This window comes from Eurosta solidaginis, chromosome 3, assembly GCF_040869045.1.
Source record: "Eurosta solidaginis isolate ZX-2024a chromosome 3, ASM4086904v1, whole genome shotgun sequence".
NCBI lineage: Eukaryota > Metazoa > Arthropoda > Insecta > Diptera > Tephritidae > Eurosta > Eurosta solidaginis.
This window is the reverse complement of record NC_090321.1, coordinates 240,058,422-240,080,367: the sequence shown is the minus strand read 5'-3', so window position 1 is coordinate 240,080,367 and position 21,946 is coordinate 240,058,422. Positions and strand designations below refer to the sequence as shown.

Here is a 21,946-nt window from a genome sequence, read left to right as displayed (position 1 = left end):
CGCGTACTAGCAGTAGACTCCTGTTCTAGACTTTTACCTGAATAAGTTAACATGCTCAATGAGTACATTTCGTTATGACATCTCCATTATTTACTAATGACATTTTTACGTGAATCGTTTTAATAGTCGAGGTTTTGACGTTGAACGATGAATCCTGAATTGGTTTAGGTTTCGTATATTCATAGGTTTACGAAAGTCCACGATTTCTTGGTGTCCACATTTTTCATAAAATAACCTATGTTCAATGTTCAGCCATACTAATGGATCGAGGCATAGTTAATAAATTTACTATAAAATTTAAAAAAATGTTCTAAGGAACTATGCAGATCAGTACTTATCCGGTAATTGTAAACTGATTGCCTCCTCTTTCTACTACTAAAATTTTTCAAAAATTCGCGAAGAAATAACACAGTTAACGGATGTCAATTCGATTTGGGAGCAAAATGGCCGTAATTGTCAAAAAATTTGTCTGTCGAGCAAACCTCTTGTGATTGAATCATGCTTCACCTGTTTATTCCACCATGCGATGTACACCAGCAAATTGAAAACTAAAAATTATTCAAAATTATTATGGCACTGAAAAAATCGTGTATTCAAAATTGATTCATTAAGAAAATTAAAATTACTCCAGCCGTTTTCGACCTCGGAATTTGAAATAAGACTTGGAAGCTTGCATACGCCTTCATTTTAACATTATGTTGATGTATTAAAGGCCATGATAAGTCGCATGTGGGCGCCTTGAGTTGTTCAAAATTAAGTACTTCGCAAATATCTCGCTTCCTATGTCTTGCTCGAGTTTCGCGCTCAGTTCGAAGTTGGACATCATGAAAGTCTCCACAGGTCCAGTCTGAAATACTTTAAAAATGTAAGACGTAGTATAACCTGATTAAGGTTCGTTGGTCTTACTTATGACTATCAATAGAAATTTGACTCGTCCAAGCTTTTATTTAATTGTCTGATCAACGCCGTAGATTGAAGAGGAGTGCGATGACTAGTACCGAACTATTTTCTGGCTTTTAGTATTATTAATTCTTAATGTAAATATTGTTTTCAATAAAACCGTTTAACTTAAAATTTTATTTTGTATTTATTTCATTTCTCAATAATTAGAGCAAATTTATGTAAGTCTCTTTTGTGCATAGTCCTTCATATTTAATATATGTACATATTGTGAGAAATATTAGCATCACTTATTGATACTCACATCCCTAAGGTTATTAAATAAAGGCGCAACAACATTAAAGCAAGCTGCATAAACACATAAATCATCATTTACACATGTACATACAAGACAGCAGACAAATACTCACCATCAGCCGAAGTAGTACTCACATATAGACACGCCTATGGCTATCCGAGAGACTATAAACTACAAATATACATGCACATATATGGCTGGTAACTTCGCGAAGTTACTAGACCTTAGGAGAAATGGGTGAACGAGGCAACGGAGAGTATAAAAGCAGCGAAAGCTGAGTGGTCAGTAATCAGTTTGATTTAAACACGCAATTAGTTGTGAAGTAAGAGTTATTGTGAAGTACACTCATAGTAGTCGAACGTTTGCAGAAGTTTTGCAAATAAGCATAATTTCCCAAGATTCGTTACAATATCTTAAGTCGCTTTATTCGATATTCGTAAAAAAATTAGAACTATTAAATGTTTTTTTTTTTTTTGTAATTTTTGTTCTCAACAAACAATTTTTTCTCAATTCAAAGCTTAGAAAATATTGATATCTTCAATCGTTGATATTTTCAATCGTTGCTACAAAGGGCATAATTCTCTTGCTTTGTGGCTGACCTGCTAAACTACAGGGTAGGAATAAGAAAAGTAGAAAGCGTCAATTGTAAATGCGAATGCGTCATATAGAAATGAGAATAGTAAATTGTAAATGCCAACTTATACCCATTGCTAATTTTGAAAAGGGAATAAAATAAATTAAATTCGTATGTTTTTTCGATAGGTCGACATAGAAATTCTGTGTGTCTGTTCGTTATGGAAACGTATTTCCCACACTTCAATCATCACCAAATTTTGGCTATAGGTTCAACGATCAACAGGAAGGACAGCTATATGTTGCTTGCTCTAGAGTTGGAACGCCAAAAAAAAATTTTTATCTTTGCACCGAATGAAAAAACCAAAAATATTGTGTACCCACATGCATTACAGTACGATGCAATAATAAAAAGTTTTAAACGAAAATCTCACCAAATATGCGTTCAAAATTCAATTTACAGAACAGTAAACTAAATTATCAACAACAACAACAAATAAAACAGAAAAAATAACGCAACATTCTTTCGATCTCTGTGCGTTACAACGTACGCCGGGTAAAGCTAGTTCTTTATACGCATAAACTAATCTGTGACGAATCGCACTTGAACTATTTCTGTCTCGACGCCGTGCTTTCAACTGACATTATAGTAATGAAAATTGCAGTTAGATTTAGTTATAATTTGATCAAATAAGGCCAGGTTAATATATATACAACATTTGTCTATTGGTAGTATGATGTATATTGTACTGCAAATTTGTCTTTTGGTTTCGGGTTTACAGTCCAATAAATCGGAAAAACACCTATTTTATTTTTTCGCCAACGTTTCCACCTTTTATTTTGGTCTTCTTAATTTTTTTGTCATTAGGCCCTGAAGAAGACCAAAATAAAAAGTCGAAACGTTGGCGAAAAAAATAAAATAAAATAAAAAAAGGCGTTTTTCTGATTTACTGGACTGTAAAGCCGAAACCAAAAAACAAATTTGCAGTAAATATAAAAAAAACAGTCGGTAGTACATAAAAAAGATGTATATTGTAGCAATAAAAATCATTCCAAAAAGTGAACATTTTAACCAAAAACTGATGACTCGTCAAGCATCTTCGTTGTCAAAATATTGATACACATACGATGGTCTCACTAATTCCTCTTCCACTTCGCCACCAGGCTGTTTTTCGGTTAAATCTAATGTCAAAGTGCGTACTTCATTGCGGCATTTTGTTGCAAGATCCGTAATTTCCAAAGTATTTTCACTAAAACTGGATAAACTCGTTGAATGTGATGTTGGCATATCTGACGCTGATGGCTCTATAGATTCCGACAATTCGTCACGCAACAACTTTCTATCGTAACGTTGATTACAGCTACAATTATTTAATATTTCTGTAGCCAAATAATTGGCATTCAAAATTTTGCGACCTATTTCCGGTGCAGGTTCAATACGACTATATACTATAGCATCACGATCGCAAGGTCCTTTACGACAATTTTTTATGATCCAATCTTTTTCTTTGTCGCATGCTAAAAAGCGTATCGAAAAGAATGGTGGTGGAATTTTCACAATAAATTCGGTATCTTCTTTGTATATACCACCACCGGTATCATAACTATTTGCATCTAAATTTCTCATAAATACACCTTGACCCGATGGTCCTAGTCCACCGGAAATTTCATAAGCATAACGTCGATCCTTCTCTGAGCAATATTTCCAATTGGAGAAATCAATTGTTTGCGCATCTAAAGTGGCTTTTAAATGTAGTCCATCACCGTAAATCATATCATGCACCTCTGTCAATTTTCCATCCTCAAATATACCAACAAATGTAAAACTATATGGCTTGCTCAATATTATTTGTCCATGACCATGGAATTTTCCTTTCTTAAAATTCCCCTTATACTCACTACCATCTGGATATATATAACTGCCAAATCCATCTATGCAATGGATAGCGGGGTTGTAATTGCCATGAAATTGACTGCCGGTAATGAATTGCATTTCGTATAAATGAAAGCTATGTAGAAATGATATGTTTATTTTTCCCAAAATAAAACAAAAGAAGATTATTGAAAAATATGAAGAAATTTATTTATGATTGAGCAAATTTTCAAACGTCATAAAATAATCGTTTTTTGAAAAAAAAATATAGAGCTATCTATAAAGTCTCCAATAGATGTGCATAAATTCTGCATGCAGCTCTGCTAATGTTGCAGCTAGACTTCTCTATCTGACAGCTCCATGCAGCGCCATACACTGAAAGAAATTGTGCTAGTAAAATCAACAAATCAGTTCTGGTGTTCTTGACTTAACGGAGATTCGGCGAAATTGATTGAATTATGGTTAATACGACCGAGTTCTTTGTCAAGCGAACAAATTCTGAGCTTATCTACTAGTGCTTCTCTATATCCGTTGTTTGCAGCGACATTATATATGACCTCTCTTATATGCCTCTTGTGTAAGAGGTGTTCTTTCAAGTCTATGTACCAAGTGGCTTAATGCTGCATTTTTATGCTGTTGGGGTGATTTGAGGTATTATGTATTATTGTGTCGGTGGCCGTTGGCTTTCTATATATGTCATAGTTAAATCGTTTGGCTTCTTTATCAATATTTATCGTGAGGCCTAGATAGTTGATTCCTCCGTCTTTTTCGGTTTCTATTGTAAATTTTATATTTCCGTGCTGCTTGTTGAGGTACTTCAGTACAAGCTCTTCGTTATTAGTAGTTAAAACGCATATTATGTTATCCACGTATCTAGCATAAAATGACACGCCTAATTTGGACTTCATCTCTTGTATGTACCTTTCTTCCAGATTTTGCATGAACACTTCCCTAGGAATTGCTGATGTGGGGCTTCCCATTCCAAGACCGTTTGTTTGTTTATATATTTTATTGTTGAATTGAAAATAGTTTTGACGTAAAGTGGTTCTTAGCGTATTTGTGATTTGCAAATTTTTCACTTTGTTTTTTGTATTATGAACTAATTTTAAGCTAACTATGTCCAAAGTATTCGATAGTGGTATTGATGGGTATAAATATTTTACGTCAAAAGATACCAATTTGCTGTTCTTTGTTAGCTCTACCGTCTCAAGTTTCTCTATTAGCCCTGTTGTTTTAGCTGTTGCATATTCGTTCCTTAGATCCAGAGTATCTTTCAATATCGTTTTTAAATATTTGGACAGTTTGTAACATGGTGCCGATTTAAAATTAATGATGGGCCTCATTGGCGTGTCCGGCTTGTGGATTTTTGGTAGCGCAATCAGTGGAGGAGCCGAAGAGTTCATTTGGACCAATCTATGTGCCATGTTAGAATCTACTATATTTGTTGCATTTTTTATAGCAACTTTGATTTGTTTTTGGTATTCATCTGTGGGATCCTCTCTTATTCTAAGACATTTTATTTCCTCTATGAGATCTTCGGTTTTGGATATATACTTCTCTTTTTCGATTAGCACAGTGGTGTTTCCTTTGTCCGTTTTCGTTGTGACAATATTGTTTTTCCTCAGTTTATGCCGTAAACTCTTTATTGTTTTCTCCTCTGTATTAGATTTTTGTCCCTCCTGTGCTTTCACCTCCTTTTTTATGATTTCCCTGCACATGTGTCTTGCATGCTTCTGTTCTTCCTGTGGTATCAATGATATTGCGATCTCCGCATCTACAATCGCCTGCTCCGTTTTTATACTCAGTTGAGCAGAGCTCACAGAGTATATTAACTTTGACTGGATAACGGTTGGTTGAACGGGTATAAAGGAATCGAGATAGATATAGACTTCCATATATCAAAATCATCAGTATTGAAAAAAAAAATTTGATTAAACCATGTCCGTCCGTCCGCCCGTTAACACGATAACTTGAGTAAATTTTGAGGTATCTTGAAGAAATTTGGTATGTAGGTTACTGGGCACTCATCTCAGATCGCTATTTAAAATGAACGATATCGGACAATAACCACGCCCACTTTTTCGATATCGAAAATTTCGAAAAAAAAATTTTTTAAGTCAAATTAAAAAAAAAAAAGTTAATATCTTTACAGTATATAAGTAAATTATGTCAACATTCAACTCCAGTAATGATATGGTGCAACAAAATGCAAAAATAAAAGAAAATTTCAAAATGGGCGTGGCTCCGCCCTTTTTCATTGAATTTATCTATGATACTTTTAATGCCATAAGTCGAACAAACATTTACCAATCCTTGTGAAATTTGGTAAGAGATTAGATTCTAGGACGATAACGGTTTTCTGTGAAAAAGGGCGAAATCGGTTGAAGCACGCCCAGATTTTATACACAGTCGACCGTCTGTCCTTCCGCTCGGCCGTTAACACGATAACTTTAGCAAAAATCGCTATATCTTTACTAAACTCAGTTCACGTAATTATCTGAACTAACTTTGTGTTGGTATAAAAAATGGCCGAAATCCGCCTATGACCACGCCCACTTTTTCAATATCGAAAATTACGAAAAATTAAAAAAATGGCATAATTCTATACCAAATACGAAAAAAGGGATGAAACATGGTAATTGGATTGGTTTATTGACGCAAAATATAACTTTAGAAAAAAACTTTGTAAAATGGGTGTGACACCTTCCATATTAAGTAAAATAAAATGAAAAAGTTCTGCAGGGCGAGATCAAAAGCCCTTGGAATCTTGGCAGGAATACTGTTCGTGGTATTACATATATAAATAAATTAGCGGTACACGACAGATGATGGTCTGGGTCACCCTGGTCCACATTTTGGTCGATATCTCGAAAACGCCTTCTCCCTTTTAAAACCCTCATTAACACCTTTAATTTGATACCCATATCGTACAAACAAATTCTTGAGTCAGCCCTGGTCCACCTTTATGGCGATATCCCTAAATGGCGTCCACCTATAGAACCATGGCCCTCTTAAAATACTCTTTCATACCATCCATTTGATACACATGTCATACAAACACATTCCAGGGTTCATTTTCCTACATGGTGATTTTCCCTTACTTTATCTCCATAGCTCTCAACTGAGTATGTAATGTCCGGTTACACCCGAACTTAGACTTCCTTATTTGTTCTTACTGTATTTTGGTCCATGATATTGTGCTTCATGGCACAACGCCGAAACCGGTTTGTCCCAAAACCAAATTTGACAAGGAATGAGGGAAAATGGTTCCAGTATACATCATTTATCCACCCTGTCGGAAAATCAACAAAACAAAATAAGAAGTGAAAGAGTTTAAAAACGTAAAAGGTCCGCACCACCTGCCGAGAGCTAACTTTCGTCGAGTTTTCCCCCTTTGAAGTTAGCGCTCGGCAGGGCCGTTACCGGTAAATAATAATATTCTTAAAAATGTACATTAGGGTAGTCGTGAATATTTAGGCTGGTGGCCTAAACATATTGTTTTCAATAAAACCGTTTAACTTAAAATTTTATTTTGTAATTATTTTATTTCTCAATAATTAGAGCAAATTTATGTAAGTCTCTTTTGTGCATAGTCCTTCATATTTAATATACGTACATATTGTGAGGAATATTAGCATCACTAATTGATACTCACATTCCTTTGGTTATTAAATAAAGGCGCAACAACATTAAAGCAAGCTACATAAACACATTAATCATCATTTACACATGTACATACAAGACAGCAGACAAATACCATCAGCCGAAGTAGTACTCACATATACACTTGCATATGCCTATGTGAGAGACTATAAACTACAAATATACATATACATATATGGTAACCAAGCATGAAATTCGCGAAGTTACTAGACCTTAGGAGAAATGGGTGAACGAGGCAACAGAGAGTATAAAAGCTGTGAAAGCTGAGTAGTCAGTATTCAGTTTGATTTAAACACGCAATTAGTTTTGAAGTAAGAGTTATTGTGAAGTACACTCAAAGTAGTCTAATAAAAACCATTTTGCATTATTGAATATTGGAGTTATTTATTCAACAGTTTAGCAATTAACAGAGGTTTTGCAAATAAGCAGAAGTTCCCAAGATTCATTACAATATCTTAAGTCGCTTTATTCGATATTCGTAAAAATATTAGAACTATTAAAATGTTTTTTTTTTTAATTTTTGTTCCCAACAAACAATTTTTTTCTCAATTCAAATCTTAGAAAAGTTTGATAACTTCAATCGTTGACCCTGCTAAAAAAGGGCACAATTCTCTTGCCTAGTGGCTAACCTGCTAAACTACAGGGTAAGAATAAGAAAAGTAGAAAGCGTCAATTGTAAATGCGAATGCGACATATAGAAATGAGAAAAGTAAATTGTAAATGCCAACTTAAACCCATTCCTAATTTTGAAAAGGGAATAAAATAAACTAAATTCGTATCTTTTTTCGATAGGTCGACATAGAAGTTTTAGCAAAAACAGGCATTCTTTATACGCATAAACTACTCTGCAGCGAATCGCACTTGTTCCGAACTATCGCAGAACTTCGCATTTATAGACAATACAAGAAATCTTTCTGACTCGACGCAGTGCTTTCAACTGACACTATAGTAATGAAAATTGCAGTTAGATTTAGTTATAATTTGATCAAATTTAGTGCAAATTAATATATATACAACATTTATCTATTGGTAGTATGATGTATATTGTACTGCAAATTTGTCTTTTGGTTTCGGGTTTACAGTCCAATAAATCGGAAAAACACCTATTTTATTTTTTCGCCAACGTTTCCACCTTTTATTTTCGTCTTCTTAATTTTTTTGCCATTAGGCCCTGAAGAAGACCAAAATAAAAAGTCGAAACGTTGGCGAAAAAAATAAAATAAAATAAAAAAAGGCGTTTTTCTGATTTACTGGACTGTAAAGCCGAAACCAAAAAAACAAATTTGCAGTAAATATAAAAAAAAAACAGTCGGTAGTACATAAAAAAGATGTATATTGTAGCAATAAAAATCATTCCAAAAAGTGAACATTTTAACCAAAAACTGATGACTCGTCAAGCATCTTCGTTGTCAAAATATTGATACACATACGATGGTCTCACTAATTCCTCTTCCACTTCGCCACCAGGCTGTTTTTCGGTTAAATCTAATGTCAAAGTGCGTACTTCATTGCGGCATTTTGTTGCAAGATCCGTAATTTCCAAAGTATTTTCACTAAAACTGGATAAACTCGTTGAATGTGATGTTGGCATATCTGACGCTGATGGCTCTATAGATTCCGACAATTCGTCACGCAACAACTTTCTATCGTAACGTTGATTACAGCTACAATTATTTAATATTTCTGTAGCCAAATAATTGGCATTCAAAATTTTGCGACCTATTTCCGGTGCAGGTTCAATACCACTATATACTATAGCATCACGATCGCAAGGTCCTTTACGACAATTTTTTATGATCCAATCTTTTTCTTTGTCGCATGCTAAAAAGCGTATCGAAAAGAATGGTGGTGGAATTTTCACAATAAATTCGGTATCTTCTTTGTATATACCACCACCGGTATCATAACTATTTGCATCTAAATTTTTCATAAATACACCTTACCCGATGGTCCTAGTCCACCGGAAATTTCATAAGCATAACGTCGATTCTTCTCTGAGCAATATTTCCAATTGGAGAAATCAATTGTTTGCGCATCTAAAGTGGCTTTTAAATGTAGTCCATCACCGTAAATCATATCATGCACCTCTGTCAATTTTCCATCCTCAAATATACCAACAAATGTAAAACTATATGGCTTGCTCAATATTATTTGTCCATGACCATGGAATTTTCCTTTCTTAAAATTCCCCTTATACTCACTACCATCTGGATAAATATAACTGCCAAATCCATCTATGCAATGGATAGCGGGGTTGTAATTGCCATGAAATTGACTGCCGGTAATGAATTGCATTTCGTATAAATGAAAGCTATGTAGAAATGATATGTTTATTTTTACCCAAAATAAAACAAAAGAAGATTATTGAAAAATATGAAGAAATTTATTTATAATTGAGCAAATTTTCAAACGTCATAAAATAATCTTTTTTTAAAAAAAAAAATATAGAGCTATCTATAAAGTCTCCAATAGATGTGCATAAATTCTGCATGCAGCTCTGCTAATGTTGCAGCTAGACTTCTCTATCTGACAGCTCCATGCAGCGCCATACACTGAAAGAAATGGTGCTAGTAAAATCAACAAATCAAATCTGTTGTTCTTGACTTAACGGAGATTCGGCGAAATTGGCTGAATTATGGTTAATACGACTGAGTTCTTTGTCAAGCGAACAAATTAACAAAATTCTGTAAAATTGACAGATTCCTAATCCATCTAACTGATTTTTCTGTTAACACAACTTATCTCACTGGTCATTTCAACAGCGAACACCAGTCAATGCATGTTCAAATTCCAAAGAGAATTTTATGCTCACTGCACTCTCTACTTTGAACTTATGACGATGGCGCCACTTGTTAAAAAAAACACCAAAATAAGAAAACGATCAAATCGAAAAAACGCAAAAAATGGAAAAACAACAAAAATCTAGTTTTTCAGTTATCAATACAAAACGAAAAAACCCTTTTTTTAATTTACTGTGCATAACACCGCAACAAATTATGCGATACCGGGACACCTATTTATCGGGTACAATTTTGCAACTTCTACAAGCGAAATGCAAAATTGCGCCCTCTTGCTGCAAAAGTTTTGTTTGAACGAACAAGATTTTTCCAAAGTTAGTAACATTTTGTTCAAGTCTTTACGAATTTTCACTCGCGCGAAAGAATCTAATAAGATAATAAAAAGTATCCTTTTTTAATGTTGATGTTTCCGACAGCATAAAAGTTTGAGTTGTTTTGGAATCGTTTCAAAATAAAGTGTTACGAGAATTAAACTTGCCGAACATATTAAAAGTTTTGATTGGTATTCTTAGAGCGACAGTAATAATTGTTAATTTAAAAAAACTATGGGTAAAGTATAATGAAACAACTTTTTTTGTTTATTTGACTACTAAAGCGGTCAATTACGAATCAACGATTTGTGCCCAGTTGATTCAACATCTTGTTGCGTAGGATAAAAATTGACAGTATTTCGGTTGATTTTACCAGTCTTTTTCTTTCAGTGTACATCAAAGTTTAAATGATATTTTCTCAATACACTAAAAATTAATAGGTTAGGTTAGGTTGAAGTGACCGGTAGGTGAGGACCGCACCAATTGTTACCACACATAGACTGAATGAACCCGTAGTGTTCCCAGAAGTTTGTTCAACGACCATACTGTAAAACCCTATCACAAACCAGGCCCCATGTTAAAAAATAACTCCGTCCGAAAAAATTACAGGCTTTCTAGAACGTATGCCACTTGCTTCTTTTAGATCTTATAGCTTTATCATTCCTAACGTAAGGCTGGAGTCTTAGCCTGCGAGCGCAGGGCACTAGCACAAAACGTGCTCGATCGTTTCATCTTGCAGCCCGAACTTGCTACACGTGCTATCGTTAACTAGGCCTTATTTCAAAGCATGTGATGCCAGAAGGCAGTGTCCAGTCAGAATACCCATGATGAGCTTACAGTCCTATCTTTTTAATGATACAAGTAACTTTGTTAGTTTAAGCGTTTAAGACCTGCACATGAAGGACACTTTGTAGCCACGCGCTTGGGTTTACACCTTTCATGCTTGGTGGATCATGCGTAACTTCCGCTGTCTTTTAATTTCGCCCAATCTTATTGGGACGTCTACGATACAGGCTTTTGTGCGATCCTTTTCAACTAGCTCATCCGCTTTTTCATTCCCATCTGTCCCCATATGGCCTGGCACCAAATATATGTAGATGTATGCTTCGCCCTGACACCGCATATGAATTTCGGATTTACTACTGCAAACTTGGAGTTGAAATCACAGAAGTTTGTGAACGTGAAATTATTACTTTGGTATCATCGGTCTGCCATTTAGGCACCCTTGAGCAAACCATCGACCTCTGTTGTGTCTCTAAGAGCCACTTCGAAGCCCAGTTGCGAAGTCAGGTAGTCGCTTCGCCCAGTACTTAAGTATGCTATAGTGCTATGGACGTATAATCTGCGCTCAAGCTGCCCAGAGGTATTTAGTGGCGTTGCAACTGTTAAGTTCTTCGCCCCAGGTAGTGAATGGCATACAGCACAGCCTATGGGGCTGTTTCCAACGCTCCCGTTATACTTAGCATTGATAGCCTCGAAACTTTTGAAGCAAGTTCTTTTTTGTGTATCTGTCCACCAAGAAAGGAATCCATTGTTTAAGATAGACTTTACATTCGTTTTAAATATCCAATAAGAGAGATCCCCGCACTACCCACTCCATGACTGAAGTATAAGTGTTGTCTTCTGACTCTTCTGCATCATCTTCCGAAGGGAAATGTGCGTCGAGAAGCACGTCAAGGAGGTCTTCACTACTACGTGACCATTCCCTGTTCTCCTTCTTTATTAGTCCTTGGACTATATTTCCGCAGCCCAGCTGTTTCACTGGAGCACTCGATGTCCGCAAAGAAATTTTTCCACACGGCTCTCTTTGCCCCGTGAACTTCGCGCTTGCAGATTCTCAACAGATCCTTATGCTCGTCGTTGCACGTTTACATGGCGGTTTTGCTTTCCTCTAAATCTTCTTAAGGGAGCAACTCTGCTACACGCAGTCATTAGTGTCCTTTATTGGTTCTACAAGCTCGTCTTTAGTGGCAATATCTTCGGGTTGTCCCAATTTTGTTTTTAAATGTTCCTGGAATTTTGTTCAGTTTGCTTACGTAGGGTTTCTAAAGGTTCTTACCTTCTCTATGCTCTCAATCTGATATACGCATGGTCTAGTATGGAAGGCTTATCAAGAACCCTCCAAATATACGTTTATATATTATGTTCAGAACTCAATGTAATATCAAGAACATTGCTGGCTGTTGGACCGCATCTACATATGGCGCTACCCTTTTTGGCTATCTGCCAATTTCTTAGCATTTAGCAAAATAGAGACTCGCCTCTGTCATTTGTAAAGTGCGCATTTGCATTCGGGCCCATAACCAACCGCCATTTGCGTCCATCCTCTTCCACTACCGTCTTGCACTCCCCCGGTGCTGCCTCCGCACTATGAGCCATATAGCATGATGCCAGGATAAATGCCTGTTTATTCTTTTGCTCGACGTGTCATTAGGCAGCATTTATGAGTGTAGATGTTTTCGTTACCATGATTGTAGTTCGCATTCTTCCTTCCGATTGCGCATAGTAAACGCCAAATCGGCGCGCGCAGAGCCCAGAGACCTTTCCTCCCGCTAAAATCTATGGCTCCTGGATCAGCGCCACGTCAAGGGTTGAGTGGAGTACGCTCGATGCCACCTTACTGTCTTGAAGGTTTATCCGTCAGACTCGAAGCAGCACTGAGCTGCTTGTCCTCCCTGCAACGACTTCGTCGTGACATCAACGTCCTCTTCTTGCCCCTTTGGTTTAAGGTCATCGAGGTTTAATTCAACCTATCCCGATATGGTAAGTACCTTCCGGGTATGTGTCGGTGACAGCAATAAAGGCTTCAGTGTTTAGCTTCTCACGTTCCATCTGCGTGTGCTTCTAATTGTGTTCGCCCTAGGCACTTCTTGTGATCCTACTTGGAAGGGATGTATTGGAGATCGCTGCCAGTAAAGTCTTCAAGCAATTTCCACTCTTGTATAGCTCCAGATATACTCCCCGGTGCCATCGTGATATATGGTGTCGTTGACTTGCCGCTTGGTGTCCTGAAAGTGGTTGATAAGTCTAAGCTTATGACTATAGATCCCAGGCTAGTAGTAGACATTCTTTACGCAAAAGCTCTTGAGTTATTATTATTGTTACTAGAGCTCGATGCACTGCGGCCTTTACTTAGATCTACAGTGCTTAACCTTTCCGACTATAACTGTATGTGGAGGCTTTTAATGTATCGCATCACGAAGGAATTAAAAGCACCGCCACCTGGATGGGAAAGGCTATGCTTTGCCAGAGCGACGCATTCGCAGATAATGTGAACCGGAGTTTCATCTTTTACCTTAGAAAGCGAGATTTTTGAAGATAGATTTAACTTACTCAGTGAGAGTTTGTAGGTCCTCTCTGCTTAGATTAATGAGTTTGGCTGATATTCTCGTTGCTAAGAGTATAAAAAATTTGGCCTGCCTTTGCGATGACCAATCAATCCAGTGTTGTCTAAACTGGCTTGTTTCCCAAGAAGGGCACTGGACCATAGAATGTTGCTAAAGCATGTCGCTTATGCCCGGAAGCCTAATCCTAACAAAGCCCTATTTTTGGCTACCAGATCATTTAGGACGCCACGCATTCATCTACTAGCTTATAAGTGATTGTGTAAGACTGCTAGAGACATAAGACTGCCTGACATAACGAGGATACTCCTCAAGGATAAGTATCTTCGTAGACATTCTCTACCCCAAACTTATATTGCATGGATTTCTGCATGAAATATAGTGGGGTGACATCTCTTTGATGTCGATTTCTTGAAATTCGGTTCATAGACACTAGCATCCGATTTTTCGTGAAACAGACCTCGAAGCCAGAGTCGGTGTATGTATTTCCTGCTTCCACAATGGACACCTCAAAATTCCGTGAGGCTCTGAGCGTAACTTTGCATCACGTAGTTGAAATATGGAATTTTTTATGAGTTTCCTTATAATCCTCAAATACGCTGTGATGCTTCTGATCTTTAGCTCAGAAATATTTTAAAGTCAAAGTGCAGCAAGTGTTGCCTCTTTCACTATTAGAATGGGTAAGGGGAACACATGAAAGTTAAAGGTTACATGTCTCTTCCGATCTGTCTTTATTAGAGTGCCAATTACGTTTTGTGATCTCTAGAGAGGGTTTTTTGGAGTCGCATCGCTGTTGGAAAATCTTTAATCCTCTCACAATGCTAAGTTCCTTGTTGTTGAGGCATAAGGAAGGTGAGGTCTGTCTCATACATGCACAGATACATGTCCAACCCAAGCGACGTCGATGACGAGCTCTTGGATACTAATTTTGATAATAGCCAGGCGTATTATAATGCAAATTACGAAAAGTGAAAAATACCTACCATCTGATTAGTTCATTGTCGTGCTTGTAAACTATTAGATACAAATTTCTTTAGTAAAAATATAAATGTACAACAACAAAAGCATGCTCAAATGTCTTCTATACATTCTGATGAGCCACCAGCTACTTCGATGTTGGGCCAAACCATGGATGCGCTTCAGTTATTCAAGAAATACGAAACGGTACGGTCAAAACCACAGCACAAACGGACGCTAACTGACCGAGTGATCTAAAGAATACAACGGGCGGAGAATTGTGTTTGAAAAAAAAAATGTGAGAAACAAACAGATTTGTTATTTGTTGTTGCTTGACGCCAATTATGTCTGAGCTGTATCCAAAGTGTGGCTAATTCATCATCATTTTAATAATTTTGTTGCTGCTTATGCATAGAACAGAGAGATGATTAGCTTATAGAGCATGCGCGCACGTTTTCAGCCGTTAAAAGGTGTGAAGCGAACAAAAACAAAGAAAGTATGAATAAAAAACAAAGCACCGATTGAAATGCATAAAAGTATTTTGCAAATTATTAGAATTTTAACGGTATAAAGTTTTTGATATGCAAAAAGTGGCACAAAAGTAAACAATAGAGAGAAACACAAAGAATTTCAATAAGATTTCATTAAGTATTATTATTTTTTTTAGAGCCTAACAATGCGACTGCGTAACCTCACCCAGTCTTCATCATTAAATACCACCAAATATATTTCTAGAAAAAATGCTAAAACTGGCAAAATATCAAAATATCTTACACACCCATTTGTGTACTTTCTGCTGCTTGGCATATGCTTCGACTGCAGCGGAGCAGCAACAGTCGGGGATTATCTACCAGTTGGCGCACAGCTTACGCTCCCACAAGGTTTCACACCACAACAGGCACCCACTAAACCAATGCTTCTGCCTTTTGTAACACCAGCGCCAAATAATCCATTTGACGGTTGGCGGCCAATTGTTGGAAATGTTGTGAAACCTACACACCGCATCACGCGTATGCCAACTCCAATGCTGCTGATGGTAGCACCGACACAATCTACGACTATGCAAGATTGCATTGATACTTCAAAAGAGCATAGCAGTACACAACTGGAGGAAGGTCCTTTGTTGGAATCAATTGTTTATGGTACATGGAAACCGGAACGCCCATTAACACCCGAAGAAATGCAAGCATCTAGTACACCCAATCCACGCGCCGATAGACTTAAGACAACAGTTAAGAAAATCGGACGACGTAAGTTATATGTGCAGAAGTTCTGCGCAGAGAGATTTTAAATATGTATATTGGTCTACATCATGATAAAAGCTTTACAAGGTAGAACCGTTTATGACAATTTTGAAGTTTTTCTAATTTGATAAATTTGAATATTTTCATTAGTTTGTTTACGGATTTCCTCTTGTTTGGCAGTCGACTTTTAAATATTAAGTCGCGCAAAAACTAATAATTTTTTGCATTACGCTAGGGTGGTCCTTATAAATCAAATAAACGTTTTTTTTCCAGTCTCACCTTTTCAGACGGTTATGCCGAGGTCAAACACATCATATATATAAATTTTGGTTCTGGTTGGAAATGTTAAGGAAGCTAAGATGGCACTATAAATACTCGATAAATTAAAACCTCAACTTCAATCAATGTGCGACACCCTTTAACCGTTTCTTAGCAGGAGCAAAATTTATATGTGATATTTTTGTCCTAGGTACCGTTTCAACTGGTTAGGCAGGAAAAAATCGTTTATTTTATTTATAAGGTCCACCCTAATATTACACTGCTTGTCTTGTGAGGGGCTGTATGGTCTATTCAAACAAAGTTTTGCTGCACAGAACCAATGTTGAGTAACGAAAATTCAAAACAAGTACTTTTGCGTGTCTCATATATGAAATTCAAGGTCAATGCAATATTTTTTAGATTGCAAAATTAATTTTCGTTACTGCATGGATCTTCCAGATTCATGATATAGCAGCACATTTACAGCAGCGAGAAAAAAATAGCAAAAATCATTTGAATTCTCCTTTTTTTCAGTTTTGATATTTTAAGTACAAACTTCTATGAATTTTGTAACCATGCAAACCAGTCTCAAAAACGTTTTCGAAAAAAATCAAAAATCCGTGAAAATTTTACAAAAATTTCAAACTTTTTATTTTGAGTTCTCTGAGTTTTTTTGAGTATGTTGTTTTTTGGTCCAATAAATTTTGGTCTAATAAAGTACAAGTTTGTAGGTCTCTCGAAATCCGCGTTGATGTTTTCGAAAACGTATTTACGAGATTTTTCAAAAACATACATGGTATTGGTTTGTATAGTTTTAGTTATAAGCTTTCAAGAAGTTTTTGCGTAAAATACCATAAATTAACAAAAAAAAAAACCAGAATTTACTTTACGAAATTTTAAAAAAAGTTGGGCCACTGCTGTTTTTCTGCTTGCTGCTGTATCTACAAAACAAATGAGCAGCAGTAAAACAAACAGCCCTGCATGCAGAACGTTTGCACATCTATTTTGGGCTTTATTCACATATTATGAAAAATAATAGGAGTTTAACCCATTTTTTTAATTTTACAGCCTCCTCTAAAAAGCAGCCAGCAAACTTTGACACACAAGCTGCCGATCCCAACTTTGTGCGTAAAATTGAAAGCAGTCGCGGTTCGACAACACCTTCGCATAAAACCACCCTCTCTTCTTCGGAATTTATAAATTTTAATGGGACTGATGCAAATTTATTGGAAATTTCCAAACAAACCAATAGAAAGCTGCCACAGCCATCAAAAAATCCAAATTTGCATGATTTTGATACCTTTCCTAAAGAAAGCACAACGGAAGCGGAAACTATAACTGAATCAGTAACACTGCCTATAGACGTTCAAAAGGTATGGCCAACAGATTTTGTCCCCACATTGGAACAAGACAAGCAGAACCACAAGCTTTTAACAAAAAAGTTAAACAACAGTTTTGAAAAAAACGTCTCATACCGTCTAAATAATTTAAATGTCAGAAATATCGCAGACACTGTGCTACCTCAAATACCGTTAAATATAACCAAAGTGGGTGTACCCTATGAAATCGCTGATTCTGCCGAAGAACCGAAAATTTGTGTACCCATTACTATTATAGAAGAGCTAAGTCAACTCGAGATTGAACGTGTTTATTGTTTTCCACTACCGTCGCCATATTCGACAGAGGCGTCCAAATCAAACGGGCTAGAAATTAAGGTTAAGAACTATACCGAATATGAAGACGTGAGCGCTGGTGAAAAGCTGAGTATAAGTTTTATGAAAACGCTGTGTTTTACATTCATGATCTTGTATTTTCTGCGAGATAAATACTTTTGAAAATAAAGGAATTCACGATTCCGTCCACACTACCAAAATAAAACAAAAAATGTTCTTGTATCAAATAAAACTTTAATTAAAAGCTGTGTATTGCTAATTTTTCCAGCTTTGCTAATCAAAAAGTAAATGTAAGGCGCGATAACCTCCGAACAGATCTAAGGCCGAGCTTCTCTTCCAACTTGCGTCGTGCTCCTCTTGATTTTCCCTATAAATTGGCCAGACGCGACCTACATGTTTTATGCCGACTCCGAACGGCATCTGCAAGGCAGATGAGTATTCAGTGAGAGCTTTTCATAGCAGAAATACACCAGAGCGCTTGCCAAACACTGCCGAGGGGCAACCCCGCTTAGAAACATTTTTTTCTAATTGAAAAACCTTATTTCTAAAATTTTGATGTTGCTTTGCCCAGGGTGTGAACCCAGGGCTTAAGCTGTGGTAGGCGGAGCACGCTACCATCACACCACGGTCCGCCAACAGCTTTGCTAACAACTCGAGCTTTATTCAACATGACCCCCCGTACCAAATTCTAAAACTAAAAACTAAAAAATGTTCCCATGTAAAGGGAAATGATCCTAAAAACAATCTAAAAACAAGTAAGGAAGTCTAGGTTCGGGTGAAACCGAACATTACATACCCAGCTGTACACTTGAAATGCTGTTGTTTGTTTTGTGTGCTTAATAGTTTGACAAGGCTGCGCAATAATACATATACATATACATATACAAAAATCATTATCTGTAAATCTTTTCTGAATTTTTCATGATTTTTTCTGATTATACAAATGATTACACGACCCTTTTTAAAGTCATTTATATAAAGTGAAAAAGTGGGCGTGGTTCTTAACCAATCTTATTCATTTTTACTAGAAATATTTCCTGCTATAAGGAAATTTTGTTACGATATGTAAATTTTTCTTCGAGTTATGGCTCCCGAAATATTGAAAATTGCTTAGACGAAAAAGGGGTGGTGCCACGCCCATTTCTTTAAATTTGAAGTTTTTCCTATTTATTGTTATAAATCCACTTGGGAAATGAAACACGATTGGTATAAAGCTCTTTTTTGCAAAGATATCGCTTATTTTATTCGTCCACGACCCTTTTAAAAATCTTTTATGTAAAAGTGGGCGTGGTCCTTAACCGATTTCGTAAATTTTTCTTCAAAGCATTCCTTATAGTAAAGGGAACCCCTCTGCCGAATTTACGATAGGTCTAACGATTTTTGATTTATGATTAATAATATTTGTAAAATTGATTTTATCACAAGTGGGCGGTGCCACTCCCATTTAAAAAAAATTGTATTTTTATCAAGAGTCTCAATATCAGTCCACATGTAAAATTTCAACATTCTAGGCGTGATATTTACTAAATAATCAGGTTTTTTGTGTTTTCCAAAATGTTATATATATAAAAAGTGGGCGCCCCAATCTATTCTGGGGCCAGATAAGCTCGTGTACCAAATTTGGTGAAGATATCTCAATATTTACTCAACTTATCGTGTTAACGAACTCACGGACGGACAGATATGGCTCAATTTTTTTTTTTTTTTTTTTTTTTTTGTCACTGATGATTTTGGTATATGGAAGTCTATATCTATTTCGATTCCTTTATACCTGTACAACCAGCCGTTATCCAATCAAAACTAATATACTCTGTGTGCAAAACACGCTGAGTATAACAAACAGCAGCGAGATGAATAAAATAAAAAGATTAAATGTGATTGAATGGCATTATTTAAGAAAAGTGTGAAGCTCTATACCGAACCTAAAAGAGACCAATCCGAAACAAGTAAAAACGGGCACAGCCGAAGACTTCATACCTTTCATGAATGGGGCTGAACAATATTCTTATCCCGCTCGTAATCTCCGAATAATCGGATGTATAAGATAAGAAATATATAGTGAACAGATCTACATACCTTAACGATTTTTAAGATAAATATAAAATAAAAAACAGGTAGGTACTTTGTGTGAGGATGCAAAGTTTCAGGTTTTTTGTGGTCTGCGTGTAAAAACTATGACTACGAATCACGTATTTCAACAATATATGACGAAACGTAACTATTTGATGAAATTTGATGAATTTTGAAGCTTCTAGCCGTAAAAAGGGGGCAAAAATTAGAGTTTATATGGGGTATATAATATATATACAACCGATCTCTATGATTTTTTCATACAACAATATATGCTATATACGTAAGCAATCGGTGAAATTTGAAGCTTATAGCTGTTAAAATGGGGTAGAAATTGCGAAAAGTTTCTTATCTGAACAATCGGTTGTATGAGACATATACTATATATACCACCGATCTTTATGATTTTTTCAAACAACAATATATGCTATATACGTAAGCATTCGTTGAAATTTGAATCCTCTAGCTCTTAAAATAGGGCAGTAATTACGAAAAGTTCCTTATCTGAACAATCGGTTGTGGGGGATATATACTATATATATGACCGATCTCATCAATTTTTTCAGGCAACAATACGTGCAATATACGAAAGTATATGGTGAAGTTTGAAGCTTCAATCTGTTAAATTGGGTAAGATATTACAAAACTCCTCTTTTTCTGAAAAATCGGTTGTATGGAGGATATATGCTATAGTGGTCCGATCCGGTCGGTTCCGACAAATGTCTAATCGGACACCCAAATACACCCGCTCACCAAATTTTATCAAGATATCTCAAAAATTGAGGGACTAGTTTGCATGCAAACAGACAGACGGACAGACGGACAGACGGACATGGCTAAATCAATACAATTTTCGGTTTCGTGACGAAATTAATATACCATTTCATTTTCATGAAAGGTATAAAAACAGGTAGGTAATCTGTGTGAGGATGCAAAGTTTCAGGTTTTTTGTGGTCTGCGTGTAAAAACTATGACTACGAATCACGTATTTCAACAATATATGACGTAAACGTAACTATTTGATGAAATTTGATGAATTTTGAAGCTTCTAGCCGTAAAAAGGGGGCAAAAATTAGAGTTTATATGGGGTATATAATATATATACCACCGATCTCTATGATTTTTTCAGACAACAATATATGCTATATACGTAAGCATATGGTGAAATTTGAAGAGTCAAGCTGTTAAAAAGGGGCAAAAATTGCGCACAGTTTCTTATCTGAACAATCGGTTGTATGAGATATATACTATATATACCACCGATCTCAATGATTTTTTCAGACAACAATATATGCTATACACGTAAGCATTTGGTGAAATTTGAACATATCTAAACGATTTTTAAGATAAATATAAAATAAAAAATAGGTAGGTAATCTGTGTGAGGATGCAAAGCTCCACCTTTTTTGTGGTCTGCATGTAAAAACTATGACTACGAATCACGTCTTTCAAAAATATATGACGTAAACGTAACTATTTGATGAAATTTGATGAATTTTGAAGCTTCTAGCCGTAAAAAAGGGGCAAAAATGACAGTTTATATGAAGTATATAATATATATACCACCCATCTCTATGATTTTTTCAGACAACAATATATGCTATAAACGTAAGCATTTTGTGAAATTTGAAGCTTCTAGCTGTTAAAACGGGGCAGAAATTGCGCAAAGTTTCTTATCTGAACAATCGGTTGTATGAGATATATACTATGTATACCACCGATCTCAATGATTTTTTCAGACATCAATATATGCTATACACGTAAGCATTTGGTGAAATTTGAAGCTTATTTCTGTTAAAATGAGGCCGAAATCGCAAAAAAAAATATATATACTATATATACCATCATATATATATTATATATATCACCGATCTCTATGCATTATTGACACAACAATACATACTATATACGTAAGCAATCGGTGAAATTTGAAGCTTATAGCTGTTAAAATGGGGTAGAAATTGCGAAAAGTTTCTTATCTGAA

General features: G+C 36.0%; 2 protein-coding genes across 4 annotated transcripts; one reads left to right on the top strand and one right to left on the bottom strand.

Annotated features, from left to right (window-relative positions):
* Positions 1–2,861: 2,861 nt before the first annotated feature.
* Positions 2,862–3,764, bottom strand: LOC137246112 (MORN repeat-containing protein 5-like). The gene has a single exon (XM_067777206.1). It carries the CDS (start codon positions 3,762–3,764, stop codon positions 2,862–2,864), a length of 903 nt encoding a protein of 300 aa, XP_067633307.1.
* An 11,159-nt stretch (positions 3,765–14,923) lies between these two features.
* On the top strand, positions 14,924–18,106 carry LOC137247039 (uncharacterized). 3 transcript variants are annotated; one of them, XM_067778108.1, is made up of 3 exons: positions 14,924–15,187; positions 15,385–15,967; positions 17,288–18,106. In XM_067778108.1, the coding sequence occupies exons 2-3, from the start codon at positions 15,394–15,396 to the stop codon at positions 18,052–18,054; spliced, it is 1,341 nt and encodes a 446-aa protein (XP_067634209.1). In that variant the 5' UTR covers positions 14,924–15,187; positions 15,385–15,393; the 3' UTR covers positions 18,055–18,106. The 3 variants fall into 3 exon arrangements, with proteins under 3 accessions (XP_067634209.1, XP_067634206.1, XP_067634207.1); XM_067778105.1 differs by having other exon boundaries at positions 14,924–15,213; XM_067778106.1 differs by having other exon boundaries at positions 14,924–15,318.
* The last annotated feature ends 3,840 nt before the right edge of the window (positions 18,107–21,946 follow it).

Coding starts and splice junctions, on each gene's coding strand:
- LOC137247039 (XM_067778105.1), top strand. CDS start 15,160: ATGCGCGCACGTTTTCAGCCGTTAAAAGGTGTGAAGCGAACAAAAACA. Junction 15,214..15,384: donor AGCGAACAAAAACAAAGAAA/GTATGAATAAAA, acceptor TATTTTTTTTAG/AGCCTAACAATGCGACTGCG. Junction 15,968..17,287: donor AGTTAAGAAAATCGGACGAC/GTAAGTTATATG, acceptor TTAATTTTACAG/CCTCCTCTAAAAAGCAGCCA.
- LOC137246112 (XM_067777206.1), bottom strand. CDS start 3,764: ATGCAATTCATTACCGGCAGTCAATTTCATGGCAATTACAACCCCGCT.